General features: G+C 49.0%; 1 protein-coding gene across 1 annotated transcript in view; it reads right to left on the minus strand.

Moving 5' to 3' along the window:
* The window catches only part of LOC125738686 (voltage-dependent calcium channel subunit alpha-2/delta-1-like), a 70,839-nt gene extending 61,826 nt beyond the window's left edge, over window positions 1–9,013 (minus strand). The window contains exon 1 of the mRNA XM_049007885.1: window positions 8,757–9,013. Coding sequence (XP_048863842.1) covers window positions 8,757–8,845 — 89 coding nt within the window. The 5' untranslated portion in view covers window positions 8,846–9,013. The remainder of the gene's footprint in view (window positions 1–8,756) is intronic.
* Between the last annotated feature and the right edge of the window lie 7,097 nt (window positions 9,014–16,110).

Consider the following 16,110-nt stretch of genomic DNA (forward strand, 5'->3'; position numbering starts at 1 on the left):
CTCATACAGGCTGAGGTCCCACTCAAAAAGTCACTTTTTGGTTAGGGCAGTGGTGAACACCATTGCTGATCTTACTGCGCACCGAAAAGCCGGGGTCTTTCCCCGAGAGATCACTCACTCCATCCATCCATCCATCCATCCATCCATCACACCAGCCCGTATGCCCCCCAGGCCAGCATGAAGCCACCCGTGAGTGTGGGGGAGCATGAGGAACACGGGGAACATGGAGGTGTTGCTTCTCTGCTTCACAGAGTTTCATTCAGGAATGTCAAATAAACACGTATACATCAGGAGTCTTGCTTTATTTAATTTCTAAAATTCTCTATCTGTAACGGTGGTTAGATTTTATTAACAAGCAGTCAGTGGGTAAACAGAGCAATATAATTACTCACTCCTGATCCCAAACTGGCAAATAAAAAATGCTGAAAATTGTAGCCAGGAGATGACAACCACAGAACTGGAGCCATGTTCAAATTCACAGAATGAAAAATAATATAGCCGTGAATATGACATACTGATTATAACTGATAAAAGAGTGGAGGTGGGACATTAAATTGGTAGGCTGCAGGAAAACTTTCCAGATGTTAGCTGCTGTGTGGCAGTGGAGCTGCTAGACCTCAGTGTGAGACCAGTATGAGACCAGTGTGACCGCAGTATGAAATCAGTACCACCTCACTGAGACACCAGTGCAATCTCAGTGATGGATCAGTGTGACCTCAATACAACCGCAGTGCAAAATCAGTACCATCTCACTGCAACACCAGTGCGATCTCAGTGCAAGACCAGTGTGACTCCAGGGCGAGATCAGTACCACCTCAATGTAAAACCAGTGCGGCCTGAGCACAGTGCAGGACTCCAGTGGATTGCAGGTCTCCCTGCCAGGGGGGTGCGGCCATCTCAGCCGCCCTTAAGTTGCTATGAGTGCCCACAGAGGGATGGCACCCCCAGCCTGCCATTATTCACAAGTAATTCAGAAGAACACAGTGCACATTACCAATCTGAATTATGAATAACACAGGACTGACTGTGCAAGATCAACAAGCATGACTACACCCCCCCCACCAGGAAGAAATGTGGCTTAGAATCACCCCGACTTCATGCTCAACCTTTTTCTTCCAGAACACAGCTACTGTGGAAAACCACCATTCGCCAGCATCTCACTTGCCTCAGGATGCACGGCTGCACCGCCCTGTATTGCTTAGGCTAAATGCAGATGACAGACACCGTACTTATCAGCCAGTCTGACGGCATACACTGGAAGCTTTTGCAGAAGCAGACCCCCCCCCCTCCCACCCCCTCACCCTGGGTGAGGTAACTCAACCCAGCCACACAGGGGCTGTATATTTAGGCACATGGCAGCTGTTGACGGCACTCAACACAGGGTCACAGTGATATCGGCACTCAGCAGTTAGTCTGAAATGCACTCTGCAATCAGTCTGTACTCTATACTCAATCTGTACTTCACTCTTTACTCAAGTGTCAGTCGGCAATGTACTCTGTACTCAGTGATCAATTTGAAATTCACTCTGTTCTCAATCTGCAATGCACTCTGTACTCCGTAATCAGTCTTTATTGCACTCTGTGCTCTGTAAACAGGATGAAATGCACTGTCCACTAAGTACTCATTCTGCAATGCACTCTGTACTCCGTAATCAGTCTGTATTGCACTCTGTGCTCTGTAAACAGGATGAAATGCACTGTCCACTAAGTACTCATTCTGCAATGCACTCTGTACTCAATTCTCAGTCTGAAAAACACTCTGTAGTTGGGAATCTGTAGCTACAAATGGCAGAATATTGTACTGATACTTGTGGGGACTATTTCTTTTCCCCTACCCCATCATGCTGTACGTGAGACACAAACCCTAATTCATGTGAGAGTAGGTTTGGGGGAGCCTGCAGCAGCGCTGGAGCTGGCAGGAAAGGGCGTCACTCAACTGTGGGTAAGGTGGACAATTATATCATCAGCTCCACTGTTACTCACAAAAGAAAACATTACAGCATGATATATTAAACATGGACAAATAAGCACAGAGATATCATCACCAGCTGTAAAATGTTAGCCAATGAAAACAAATGCTAACACAGCTAAGATACGGCCACAGAAGTGGAGGCGTGTTTTACTGGAACTGGAATGGAAATCACACACACACACACACCCTCCCAGAAAGCTCCCCCCATTACAGCACAGAGAGGCTGTGGGCACCGAGACTGGTACTTAAGTCATCTGATCAATTTAACAGAAAATGTCACTGTAAAATATATTATTTATTTAAAGCAAAGAAACCTGCAGGAGTTCTGTACGCGTTTACATAACGACGGGGGTTATTTCGGCTTTCCCCGCCTTTCCTGCTGCAAGCCCCTGAGGATCGTCTGAGAGGCTGGTCGTCCCGCCGCTCCGAGAGCCCATCATGGTGGGGAGCAGGCTGCACCCGTGCGGCTGCTTCATGGAGAGAGCTCCGTGAACATTCATCAGGGCCCAGAAATACTGCAGCCAAAGTCCCAGCGGGTAGTGAACCACTCGCAGACATTTGGCAAAATGACCTGAATTAAAACCACATTAAATAACATCAAACCACATGACAGCTACGTAATGGAGTATGTCTGCTTCACAAGGTCGATGTTAACAAGCCAGCCCCAGGGAGCCCACCCCCTGAAATGACCAGCTACCAACACAGAAAAAATCGAGTGAGATGCCACACAGAAGTGGATCTCCCATAGTGCACTGGGGCGCCTCATCCAAATGACTGAGAGACCACACAGAAGTGGATCTCCCATAGTGCACTGGGGCGCCTCATCCAAATGACTGAGAGACCACACAGAAGTGGATCTCCCATAGTGCACTGGGGCGCCTCATCCAAATAAGTGAGAAGCTGCACGCATCCAGCACTATAAGAGCCATTATTAATCTGAAGGCGCTAAAAATGAATCAGGAAGATGCATCTTCACCAAACTAAACAAACTTAATGTGACTTGAAGTCTGTGGTCAGATTCGGCTGACATGAGCGAGTAAACGCAAAGGCAGGTGACTGTGGGGCTTTTGTGATCACACCAGTAAGTCCTGTTATAGCAGAGAGCAGCTTGACACCAGCAACAGATAATCAATGAGCAAGCTGTCGTCTCACTGCTCCACACAACCCAGCGCTGGGCAGACAAACCTGATAATGTATTCAGCAAATTATATCATTCAATAGCTGAACACAGAGAATCTAACACGTGTTAGTTACCATCACCTCTCTGGAGCCAGACAACAAATAGCTACTAGTTACCAGTACCATAACCGAGTTTCTCAGCTTCTACCAAAAGGCCACATCATCACAGACAACTGCCATAGCCAAATGAACATGTAATTTATTAAGCGGACGGTTATATCAAAAGTGGCGTACGACTGATAGAGGAGGGGGAGACCCGTAGCGGTGGGAACTAAGGGTCTTGCTCGGGGGCCCAGCCGTGTCACGCAGCCACCGAATGCTGAGCTGGATCCATGCCAACACCGTTCATGCTCCTTTCTGGGGATGGATGTGGCAGGAGACACAGCGAACTGCCCGCTGGAATCACCGCGACAACAGGAGAAAGCAACCTGGCAACGGGGCAGCTACTGGACAGCTAAGATGCTATAGACCTTACGGATGTGGAAAAAAAAACATTTTACAGAAAGAGCCTAAGAAAAGTCTCAGCCTCCGCAGACCTGGGGCTTCCAGATGGATGGATGGATAACTTCACAAATCTATCTTTTCATGCACATTGAATTGAGTTGTTACATATCATAAAAATAAAGCCCCCCCCCCCCACCATTTTACAGTTCTCACGGTGAACCCCAGACCCAGGCTCTTGCACAAAGAAAACACAAAGATCTACACAACCACAATGAAAACCACCAAACCCCCCTCCCCCGAGACAGCGTAAATGCACAGATCCCTCCAAGTGACGAGGCCCTTACGAAAAAAAGGACCGGCACCCCACCCAGTTTGGGGTCTTTCTAGTGCATTAGTTGGCTTCATGGGGCCCATATTTGAATGAATGACTCTTTGCAAAGCCTGGGAAGATGCTCCAGTGACACTAATGTGCCTGAAGTAGATTTCAGGTGGCAGCCATTATGTCATTAACAGATCATCTGAAACACAGCAGCAACGCAGCACATCCATTTGCAGGCGTGTGCTTTTTAAAGTCACGTCCTCTCTCTGCCTCCTTAAAGGAGCGCCCGTCTCTCTCTGCCTCCTTAAAGGAGCGCCCGTCTCTCTCTGCCTCCTTAAAGGAGCGCCCGTCTCTCTCTGCCTCCTTAAAGGAGCGCCCGTCTCTCTCTGCCTCCTTAAAGGAGTGCCCGTCTCTCTCTGCCTCCTTAAAGGAGTGCCCGTCTCTCTCTGCCTCCTTAAAGGAGCGCCCGTCTCTCTCTGCCTCCTTAAAGGAGTGCCCGTCTCTCTCTGCCTCCTTAAAGGAGTGCCCGTCTCTCTCTGCCTCCTTAAAGGAGTGCCCGTCTCTCTCTGCCTCCTTAAAGGAGCGCCCGTCTCTCTCTGCCTTTTTAAAGCCATGTCCTCACTCTCTGCCTCTGTAAAGGAGCGCCCCTCATTTTCTGCCTCTTTAAAGGACCACCCCTCTCGCTCTGCCTCTTTAAAGGACAGCCCATCTTTCTCTCTGCCTCTTTTAAAGAGAGCTCATCTTTCTCTCTGCCTCTTTTAAAGAGAGCCCATCTTTCTCTCTGCCTCTTTAAAGGACAGCCCATCTTTCTCTCTGCCTCTTTTAAAGAGAGCTCATCTTTCTCTCTGCCTCTTTTAAAGAGAGCCCATCTTTCTCTCTGCCTCTTTAAAGGACCACCCCTCTCGCCCTGCCTCTTTTAAAGAGAGCTCATCTTTCTCTCTGCCTCTTTTAAAGAGAGCCCATCTTTCTCTCTGCCTCTTTAAAGGACCACCCCTCTCTCTCTGCCTCCTTAAAGGAGCGGCCATCTTGCTCTGCCTCTTTTAAAGGACCACCCCTCTCTCTCTGCCTCCTTAAAGGAGCGGCCATCTTGCTCTGCCTCTTTTAAAGGACCACCCCTCTCGCTCTGCCTCTTTAAAGGACAGCCCATCTTTCTCTCTGCCTCTTTTAAAGAGAGCTCATCTTTCTCTCTGCCTCTTTTAAAGAGAGCCCATCTTTCTCTCTGCCTCTTTAAAGGACAGCCCATCTTTCTCTCTGCCTCTTTTAAAGAGAGCTCATCTTTCTCTCTGCCTCTTTTAAAGAGAGCCCATCTTTCTCTCTGCCTCTTTAAAGGACCACCCCTCTCGCCCTGCCTCTTTTAAAGAGAGCTCATCTTTCTCTCTGCCTCTTTTAAAGAGAGCCCATCTTTCTCTCTGCCTCTTTAAAGGACCACCCCTCTCTCTCTGCCTCCTTAAAGGAGCGGCCATCTTGCTCTGCCTCTTTTAAAGGACCACCCCTCTCTCTCTGCCTCCTTAAAGGAGCGGCCATCTTGCTCTGCCTCTTTTAAAGGACCACCCCTCTCGCTCTGCCTCTTTTAAAGGACCACCCCTCTCGCTCTGCCTCTTTTAAAGGACCACCCCTCTCACTCTGCCTCTTTTAAAGGAGCCCCTCTTTCTCTCTGCCTCTTTAAAGGACAGCCCCTCTCTCTCTGCCTCCTTAAAGGAGCGGCCATCTTGCTCTGCCTCTTTTAAAGGACCACCCCTCTCGCTCTGCCTCTTTTAAAGGACCACCCCTCTCACTCTGCCTCTTTTAAAGGAGCCCCTCTTTCTCTCTGCCTCTTTTAAAGAGAGCCCCTCTTTCTCTCTGCCTCTTTTAAAGAGAGCCCCCATCCCTACCTTAACATATTTCTCAGCATGGAGGTTTGCATCAGCATCTACTCCCGCACAGGAAAACAAGCCCGGCACCTTAAATCTGCCTCACACCCAGTGAGCTGCTATATCCTCTTATTATGATGAGGTTACGTTATGTTGTTGTTATATTATGCCATTATTGGTCAGAATATAACTTATACTTTACAATCTCCTCAAAAATACTGCCCGTGGTCCTACGCTGGAGAGCACCCAGATGGCGGTGCCATTTCCTACACGGATATAAATAAATAAACACTCCATCCAGCAATTAACCAGATGCAGTCTCTCAGGAGAAATGCAATGGTCGCTACATGCTAAATTAAATAAACACACTGGTTGCAGATGTGTGAAAAATACATGGGGGGGGCAGTCATCTATATGTAAGAATTGCTGAGCTGGATGGGGGGTGGATAGGGCCCCAGTCAGAGCATGCCTGCCTGATGGCTATATATAGCAGCCCCAACACCTGTCATGCCGGGGGGGAGGGGGCAGATGCCAGCCAGCCTGACCCCGCATGCTAAGCTCACACAGACCGTACAGGAATACCTACCCAGTGGCTACTCTGCAATGGGAATTACACCCCCACCCCCAATGTCCCAGTATTGCACCCATCAGAAGATAAACTCAGCCGATGAGTGCAGCACAGTCAGAGGCAAAATCTATAAAAACTAAAGCAGACACACAGGCGGAGACACACAGAGATAAACACAGACACCTGCAGACACACAGGCGGAGACACACAGAGATAAACACAGACACCTGCAGACACACAGGCGGAGACACACAGAGATAAACACAGACACCTGCAGACACACAGGCGGAGACACACAGAGATAAACACAGACACCTGCAGACACGCAGGCGGAGACACACAGAGATAAACACAGACACCTGCAGACACGCAGGTGGAGACACACAGAGATAAACACAGACACCTGCAGACACACAAATGGACACAGATAAACACAGACACAGACTCTCCACACACGCCTGCGCAGACTCTCCACACACACACACACACACACACACACGCCTGTGCACTCTCCACACACATGCTTGCACAGACTCTCCACACACACACACACCTGCGCAGAATGATTCGGTTGTCGACTGACTGGGTCAAACACTTAGGCTACAGTGCGAATCTGGGTTATTTATGTAATTAAATAGCTGTAAGGTCTGTTCCACTTAGAACACAGGATTGGGTCAACTAGTGCTTCCACAACTGGCCACTACATCAGTGTCTCCTTCCGCCAGCTGGCTACCAGTCACTTATAACTAGAGACCTCCCACTAGACAGCATCACGTGACCTGCTCGACAAGGGCTTCCCACAAAGCATTCTGGGTAGCACAGTTCTGAAACGCAGACATAACTAAAGGCAAAAATCAGTGTGAAAATGAATTTAAGGGTTAAGGGAAGATGTTTTAAATGCAAATGTTTAAAGCATGCACCAGATGTGTGTTACATAATGCTTAGATTTTCTGTTCCGGAAAGCAGTCAGGTGTTGACATGAAAGAGCACAGGAACCAACTGAATGACTCCTGCGGACATACGCAACCTGATGCCGTGCCCACTAGCACATAGTGCCCCTGCGATGGGGGGGGGGCACGCACACACACGTGATCACGTGATCCCACACACCCACACATCCAAAACAAATGGTCCTCATAACGTCAAAATGACAAGTTTTGAAGTTGTGGGGACAACATAATATACACATGGACTATACAATATACACTTTCACATGGACACTCACTCCGACACACAGACACACACACAGACCTCCTGAAGAACACGCACACAAAGGGTCACACTCAGGCAGTTTATGACAGCTGCTCGTCACTTACAGCCCCATCCTGTCATCGAGACACATATGACAGAGGCATAAGCTTCTCCTGCGTTCCAGTCACTCCAGCATGAAGTCCCATCTAAAAAGAGCTTATATTCAAGACTGAAAGAGGCCAGCACCCACCAGACCCCGTGGGGCCCCCACCAGAAACCAGGGGCCCGGTAGCCTCAGCCCAGGGCTCCACTATCAGACACGTGACTTTACTTCACACCACATTAGTATTTCACGTATCTGTGGGTGCCTGTTTTGCCCACAATACACAGTGTGACTTTTTTGAAAACAACTTTATAAACAATTATTTATTTAATTAATTAATTAATTAGACAAACAAACCTTTTAAACAATTTCTATCATTCTGAATTAAGGATCAGAAGGACATGAGCAGTAGGTGCTGCGAATATGGTGGGGGCCTTTAGACTCGTGCATGTATAAATACATATTATTTATTTGAATAACAGCAGCAGGTGCTTTCCCTGATCCAGAACTAACTTTGCTCATGTATAAGTAACATTGAATGTTACACTGAATACTTTAATTCCCAGTACAGTATAAATCCTTTCAGAAGGAACACAAGCCGTATCTCCTGCTTGAGATAGTCCAGTATTTAAGAGATATATATAATTCTGCTACCAACAGCATGATTCAGATCAGACCGATGTCTATGTTTCTATTTTAAAAAAAATACGCCTTAAATTAGACGGAGTCTTTCAAGGAGCGCACTTGCGAATGTTTTTAAGTTTAACATGCACGTGCCTTCCGATTTGAATACCATTTGATATGTTTGATTCATTCACACCGTGTACCTATATTATATAATAAATAAATATAATAAATAAAGGTTTTTTTTTCATACGAACTTCATTAGATCTTTGAGTTGGATCAACTTTTGCAGCACAACGAAAACGGCAACCAGCAATTGTAAGTCGGTAGTGCAATATACATACATACATACGGATGAGATGCTTGAGTGATTTAAACATGTTTAGGTCACACTTGCATACTTGGAGACACTGCGCGATTTAAAGCCCACAAACAGGAGCCTGATCGGCCGTCATCATAGCCTGCATCCTCACCCGGCTGGTTAAGCCACACTCGGCATCACTTACACAGGCTGCTGGGGGAAGTTCACACACAGGACAGAGGAGGAGATCAGGCAAAGGAGCAGCAGCGCCGCAGGTGTCCGGAGCGGCTCCATGGTTCGGCTGCTCGTCCTCGGCGGCGGGATCGCGCTCCGGGCTCCTCCGCTGGTTCCTCCAAGAGCTACCCGCCAATTGGCTCCGGGTCTCTGTGTTTCAGGCTGCTCTGTGTTAACGCTCGGCTGAATGTCCGGATCTGCGGAGAAGCACCGAGCTGCGCCGTAATCCCTCCCCTGACCGTTTAAAGTCTGGGGGCTCCGCCTGTGACGGAGCGCTTCTCCGCCCCCAGTGATCGGCAGCCGCCTTCCTTACATGGGAGAGAGACGCGCCGTCAGCCAGCAGCCGGCGGCCCCCGTGCGAAGTTTACCGGCGCTCTGTCTCCGCACACACCGCAATTCTTATAAAATGTCACTGACAAATCACTTTGAAAGAAAATGTAAATAGTTTTCACCCTTTACTTTTTGGTGAATTTCTTATCTGAGTTTTACGTGCATGTCTCAATATGTTATGTTTAAATTTATTTAAACTTAATAAATTTATTACTGTGGTGCAGTGGGTAGCACTGTTGCCTCACACCTCTGGGACCCGGGTTCAAGTCTCTCAGTGGGTCACATGTGTGTGGAGTTTGCATGTTCTCCCCATGTCGTCGTGGGGTTTCCTCCGGGTACTCCGGTTTCCCCCCACAGTCCAAAAATATGCTGAGGCTAATTGGAGTTGCTAAATTGCCCGTAGGAGTGCATGTGTGAGTGTGACCTGCGATGGGCTGGCCCCCCATCCTGGGTTGTTCCCTCCCTCGTGCCCATTGCTTCCAGGATAGGCTCCAGACCCCCCTGCGACCCAGTAGGATAAGCAGGTTGGAGGATGGATGGATGGAAATTTATTACTGTCTCCTGCACTGTGCCCAATGAGATGGCGATTATTTCTATAGCTGAGGATGACAGGAAAGATTTTATTGTACTGTAAATGGTTCTTGATTTCTCTTTAGAAGACGTATGATTTACTCAAAGGCTAACAGGGAGGACTGGTGGGCGAGGGAAGCAGGCCAGCACTGCCTGCCCCAGGGCCCAGTGTACAGCTGCTCCCCCACTGAAGGTTACACGTAGGTCATGGCCAGTTCAGTGGTTTATTATACTTCTATTTGATGAATCGAGACTCATCAAAGGCCCCAGAGTGCCATGCCGAGCGTGGAGAGGACGACCAAAAATGCAGCTTATATGGGACTTTATTAAGGCGAACACACAGGAACTGAGGCACATGCAAGCAACAATGACCGGACTGGGGAATACAAGCCTGGGAGGCACTACAACACTAACTAATCAGGAAAACACAGGAAACAGCTGAGAGTGATGAAGCATGAGGGCAGGAACAAGAGGTTAGACTAATGAGTACCAGGCGTGGCATATTTAGAGTCAAGTCGGGGGAAGGTAGGCGAATCGGGTAAACACAGTGGGGAGGGCATCACAGTATGCCCCTCTTCCTACATGCATGCCCCCTAGCCATGAGGGACAGGCCGGAAAGGGGACTCGGTGAATCAGTAGATTCTGGGGCCTTGACTTTGGACAAGACCGGGTAGAACAAAGACGGTATCAATCACCGGATGGGCTGCTTCACGGAACAAGAAACAGCAACACAGGGACACTGTACAGGAGAGGGAACAAGGTACAATCAGCACACCAGGGCTGGAGGGACAAAGCCCCCCGCAAGTCAGAACAGGGCACGTCAGGACAGGGCGAAATACCAGACGGGCAGCCAGAAGCCATCTGGGCAACAACAACAGGCAGGCAGGAAGGAGCAGGCTTAACTATCAACTACTGCGGGGCCGGAGCAAGAGCAGGCTTAACTGTCGGCGACTGCAGAGCAGGAGCAGGCTTAACTCTCAGCAACTGCAGAGCAGGAGCAGGCTTAACTTTTAACTACTGCGGGGCTGGAGCAGGAGCAGGCTTAACTGTCTGCGACTGTAGAGCAGGAGCAGGCGTAACTGTTGGCGACTGCAGAGCAGGAGCAGGCTTAACTGTCGGCAACTGCGGGGTCAGAGCAGGAGCAGGCTTAACTATCAGCAACTGCAGAGCAGGAGCAGGCTTAATTGTCAGAGACTGCAGAGCAGAAACAGGCTTAACTGTCGTTGACTGCAGAGCAGAAGCAGGCGTAACTGTTGGCGACTGCAGAGCAGGAGCAGGCTTAACTGTCGGCAACTGCGGGGTCAGAGCAGGAGCAGGCTTAACTATTAGCAACTGCAGAGCAGGAGCAGGCTTAATTGTTGGCGACTGCAGAGCAGAAACAGGCTTAACTGTCGTCGACTGCGGGGTCGGAGCAGGAGCAGGCTTAACTGTCGGCGACTGCAGAGCAGAAACGGGCTTAACTGTCGTCGACTGCGGGGTCGGAGCAGGAGCAGGCTTAACTGTCGGCGACTGCGGGGTCGGAGCAGGAGCAGGCTTAACTGTCGGCGACTGCGGGGTCGGAGCAGAAACAGGCTTTACTGTCGGTGACTGCGGGGTCGGAGCAGAAACAGGCTTAACTGTGTGCGACTGTAGAGCAGGAGCAGACTTAACTGTGTGCGACTGTAGAGCAGGAGCAGACTTAACTGTGTGCGACTGCAGAGCAGGAGCAGGCTTAACTGTCGGTGACTGCAGAGCAGGAGCAGGCTTAACTGTCGGCGACTGCGGGGTCGGAGCAGGAGCAGGCTTAACTGTCGGCGACTGCGGGGTCGGAGCAGGAGCAGGCTTAACTGTCGGCGACTGCGGGGTCGGAGCAGAAACAGGCTTTACTGTCGGTGACTGCGGGGTCGGAGCAGAAACAGGCTTAACTGTCGGCGACTGCGGGGTCGGAGCAGAAACAGGCTTAACTGTCGGCGACTGCGGGGTCGGAGCAGGAGCAGGCTTAACTATCAGCAACTGCAGAGCAGGAGCAGGCTTAATTGTCAGAGACTGCAGAGCAGAAACAGGCTTAACTGTCGTTGACTGCAGAGCAGAAGCAGGCGTAACTGTTGGCGACTGCAGAGCAGGAGCAGGCTTAACTGTCGGCAACTGTGGGGTCAGAGCAGGAGCAGGCTTAACTATTAGCAACTGCAGAGCAGGAGCAGGCTTAATTGTTGGCGACTGCAGAGCAGAAACAGGCTTAACTGTCGTCGACTGCGGGGTCGGAGCAGGAGCAGGCTTAACTGTCGGCGACTGCGGGGTCGGAGCAGGAGCAGGCTTAACTGTCGGCGACTGCAGAGCAGAAACGGGCTTAACTGTCGTCGACTGCGGGGTCGGAGCAGGAGCAGGCTTAACTGTCGGCGACTGCGGGGTCGGAGCAGGAGCAGGCTTAACTGTCGGCGACTGCGGGGTCGGAGCAGGAGCAGGCTTAACTGTCGGTGACTGCAGAGCAGGAGCAGGCTTAACTGTCGGCGACTGCGGGGTCGGAGCAGGAGCAGGTTTAACTGTCGGCGACTGCGGGGTCGGAGCAGGAGCAGGCTTAACTGTCGGTGACTGCGGGGTCGGAGCAGGAGCAGGCTTAACTGTCGGTGACTGCGGGGTCGGAGTAGAAACAGGCTTAACTGTCGGTGACTGCGGGGTCGGAGTAGAAACAGGCTTAACTGTCGGTGACTGCGGGGTCGGAGCAGAAACAGGCTTTACTGTCGGTGACTGCGGGGTCGGAGTAGAAACAGGCTTAACTGTCGGCGACTGCGGGGTCGGAGCAGAAACAGGCTTAACTGTCGGCGACTGCGGGGTCGGAGCAGAAACAGGCTTAACTGTCGGCGACTGCGGGGTCGGAGCAGAAACAGGCTTAACTGTCGGCGACTGCGGGGTCGGAGCAGAAGCAGGCTTAACTGTTGTTCATTCGTTTTTCTCAATAAAACTGAAAGAAAAAAAAAAAAAACACTTGTTTTCTCTACATCCGTTTCCAAAACCAACTTTTCAAATACATAAATAAACAAACAACAAAGAAACAAATGGATAACAATCACTCACATTCCATTTTGGTTCTGTTGGTTAACTGTATTTTCACAAGGCCAACATGACAGCTCTGACACGCGCCATCAGGTGACCTTCACTGTAAGGATACAGCCAATTTTGCGATTCTTTGATGGAAACTTTCCTGCGGTTCATAATGCAATGTAACCTGCTTCAGTAATTTTATCGAATAGACTGGTTGCACTTCCCCCATGGATATGAGAATATTACCCTAAGCCTGCTCTACATAGAGCCCCAAATCTGGGCCCCACTTGTTCTGGGTAATCTAGAACATTGTATTTAAGATTTACAAAATTCAGTGTTTATGTTCAGCAGTTATCACATGAAACCCTTTGAAATATGTAAAATAAAAATTTTCTGCTCATGCTGAATCCAATGCATTTAATGATATTTGAAGAGATATTGATCAGTAGTTTCTGATACAGGGGTAGATAAGCCTTATCCTTAAGTAGTAGTATGCAGCAGGTTTCTCATCCAACCTGGTCTCTGATGCACCACACCTGATCTCAGAAGGTAGGATAGAAAAGTGACTGGACAGTGGCACCCCAGGATCAGGGCTGCCTACCCCTGCTCTGATGCATGAATCATGTATATAGTAGTATAGCTCGGCTGGTGCTTTGTACCTTTTAAAATGGCATTCGTCGTTGGACACCTGCATCATTTGGCCTGTAATCACAGATGTACTGTAATAACAATGCTATAACGGCAGTAATAAAACTTTGCATTGCTGCTCTGTTGAAAGGACAAGGCAAATACATTGCTTCAGATGATGTCCTGAAAATTATTACAGAAAAAAAAATGATGATGGAGTGTCTACCAAATTCAGTATGAGTCAGAATTGAGATGTCTGGAAGCCATTTGCTTTCCTATAGCTCGATGCATTTGGCTTCTCTGCCAGTGCAGCCGGGTCATCAGCACCCTATTCATTTTGGGGGGATGGAGCTTCTGGGAAAATCAAACAGGCCGCAGGAGCTCAGCTTGTACTGAGAAGCAGGTGGAATCCAGTCCAACAAATCACTGCGCAGATCTGAAATGAAGGGATGTGCCAGCATCATAATGTTACAGCAGAAAAATGCTCATTTCATATTCTGAGACAGGGAAGAGTATCACGTCATGTTTATGGCAATATTCCTCTAACACGAAGCATACAGAGAGAGATGACAGACCCCTGAGCAGGAGAAGGGCAGATTTCTGCATCTTTTCTGGTCAAATGGCCCAGCTCTTCATTCTGGAAGAAAAGCCAAAACCTGCATTTATATACTGCAACAAGCACCAATGTGACTTATCTAAGATATTAATATTCAGTTTATTAGGTCAGTTTATTAATCCATACAAAATATGGGATATAGATTATCACTACTGGCTAGTAGGACGTGGCAAAAGAGTGGAAACAAACTGAAAGTTTGCAAAGTTAAATTGGATTAATAACAATGAAGAATTTGAAAAATGGTTAATCTAAGAACATGCATTTCCCAAGTCAGAAATAGAGAGTGGTCTAATCTGCCCCCCAAAGCAGGAGTAAACCCCAATGACCGGCACTAGTCCCACAAGACGGAGCCCAAAAACCTCTCGTCCGCAAACAACCACTGGACATTCTAAACCCATCAAGTCGTACACACAGTTGTAGCATAACAATCCAGAACCAAGTGGGGAACCTGATATAAAACATAGAACTGGTGTTCGATGTCAGTCCACAAGGGAGGGGACACCCTCCCAGTCCAGCACAATGCATAGGGCAGGGGACACCCTGAATGGGATACTATTGAATGTTGGGTACATTTTCCACAAATGACTTTAAATTTCATTTTTTCTGGGGAGAAAATGAAATAAGGACGTGTGGATGCAGCTGAACAGGTGGTATGGCTGATCAGGGGTGTGGCTGAACAGTGGTGTGGCTGATCAGGGGTGTGGCTGATCAGGGGTGTGGCTGAACAGGGGTGTGGCTGATCAGGGGTATGGCTGATCAGGGGTGTGACTGATCATGGGTGTGGCTGATCAGGGGTGTGACTGATCATAGGTGTGGCTGATCAGGGGTGTGACTGAACAGGGGTGTGGCTGATCAGGGAGTTCTTGATGGCATGAACATTGGTGGGTGCACATGGGCAACCAGGTGCGGTCTCCCAGCTCGGATGCCATTGGATTTGCTTTTCATCTGTTACCTAGCAACCGTCTCTCTCCTCAGAACAGCACTTGTGGATATTCGGAACAGATCCGTAGCTTGGAGACATGGAGAATCACCTCAGAGCAAGAGATGAAATACAAAGGATGAAAGTGAGGCCTTAGCAGGAACAATGGCAGACACTTGGCTGGCCTGGTTCTATGGGTGCACTAAGCTAACGACTCCGTTGGCCACTCTGAGACAGAGTCCCCAGCAGAGTACCTGGCAGAGTCCTTCCGCAAAGTCCCCGGTAGGGTCCCCAACAGAGTCCCCCGCAGAGTCCTGCGCAGAGACCCTGACAGAGTCCCCTACAGAGATCCCGGCAGAGTCCCCTACAGAGTTCTCGGCAGAGTCCCCCACAGAGATTCCGGCAGAGTCCCCTACAGAGATCCTGGCAGATCTCTTTCTTTTCCTTCACCGTTTCACAGTCAGATGATGGTGATTATCTATGAATTTGGCAGAAGGTCCTTTCACTGAGGGCCCAGATTGGCTCCACGCTTCAAATGCGACGTCGTTACCCAGGTGCTCACCTTTCCTGAAATCCACCAGCTCAAATTCATGACACAATGTGTTGAACAGAAGGTGCCAGGTGACACGAGTGAGGCTGAAAGGCAGCGCAGACAGAGACGGGATGTTTGGTGCACAGAACGTGGCACAAGAACCATATGTTTGCTTGGTTAAAGGGGATGGATAAGCAGGCAGGGCTCTTTGGATGCTCATGTTGTCCACATCGTCTGTGGTCACAAATAACAGGGATGAAAGGTGCCCTTTAAGAAGAAGAGAATGTTAGGGGGTCCTGGTGATCAAAAGGGAAAGACGTCAACACTGACCTCAGCAGGTAATGCCTTAATTCCATTTCAAATTCCAACCTCTTTAGAGGAGCAAAGATCTGCCCCCACTTCCATCCAGAGCCAGTACATACTCAGGTACAAGAGAAAACAGATGTGCTTAGATAGTAGACCACTTATTCTTCCATACTGGAGCTAGATGGAGATGGCAGAAATGTCCCAGAAAATGCTGGAACTATTAGGCTGTATAAGGGCAGACGATGACCGTGTGTGATAATCACACTCATTGTCAAGCCTAATTTCAGCCATCACTGCAGAGAAACAGGAGTTGCTAACTGGAAAGCATGGTGGTTGGACAGCTGGATGTATTGAAAGTACCCTGTTCCACATGATGCCATTACTTAAAGAAATACGAGAACTAAAAA

This window comes from Brienomyrus brachyistius, chromosome 3 (genome assembly GCF_023856365.1).
Source record: "Brienomyrus brachyistius isolate T26 chromosome 3, BBRACH_0.4, whole genome shotgun sequence".
Taxonomy (NCBI): domain Eukaryota; kingdom Metazoa; phylum Chordata; class Actinopteri; order Osteoglossiformes; family Mormyridae; genus Brienomyrus; species Brienomyrus brachyistius.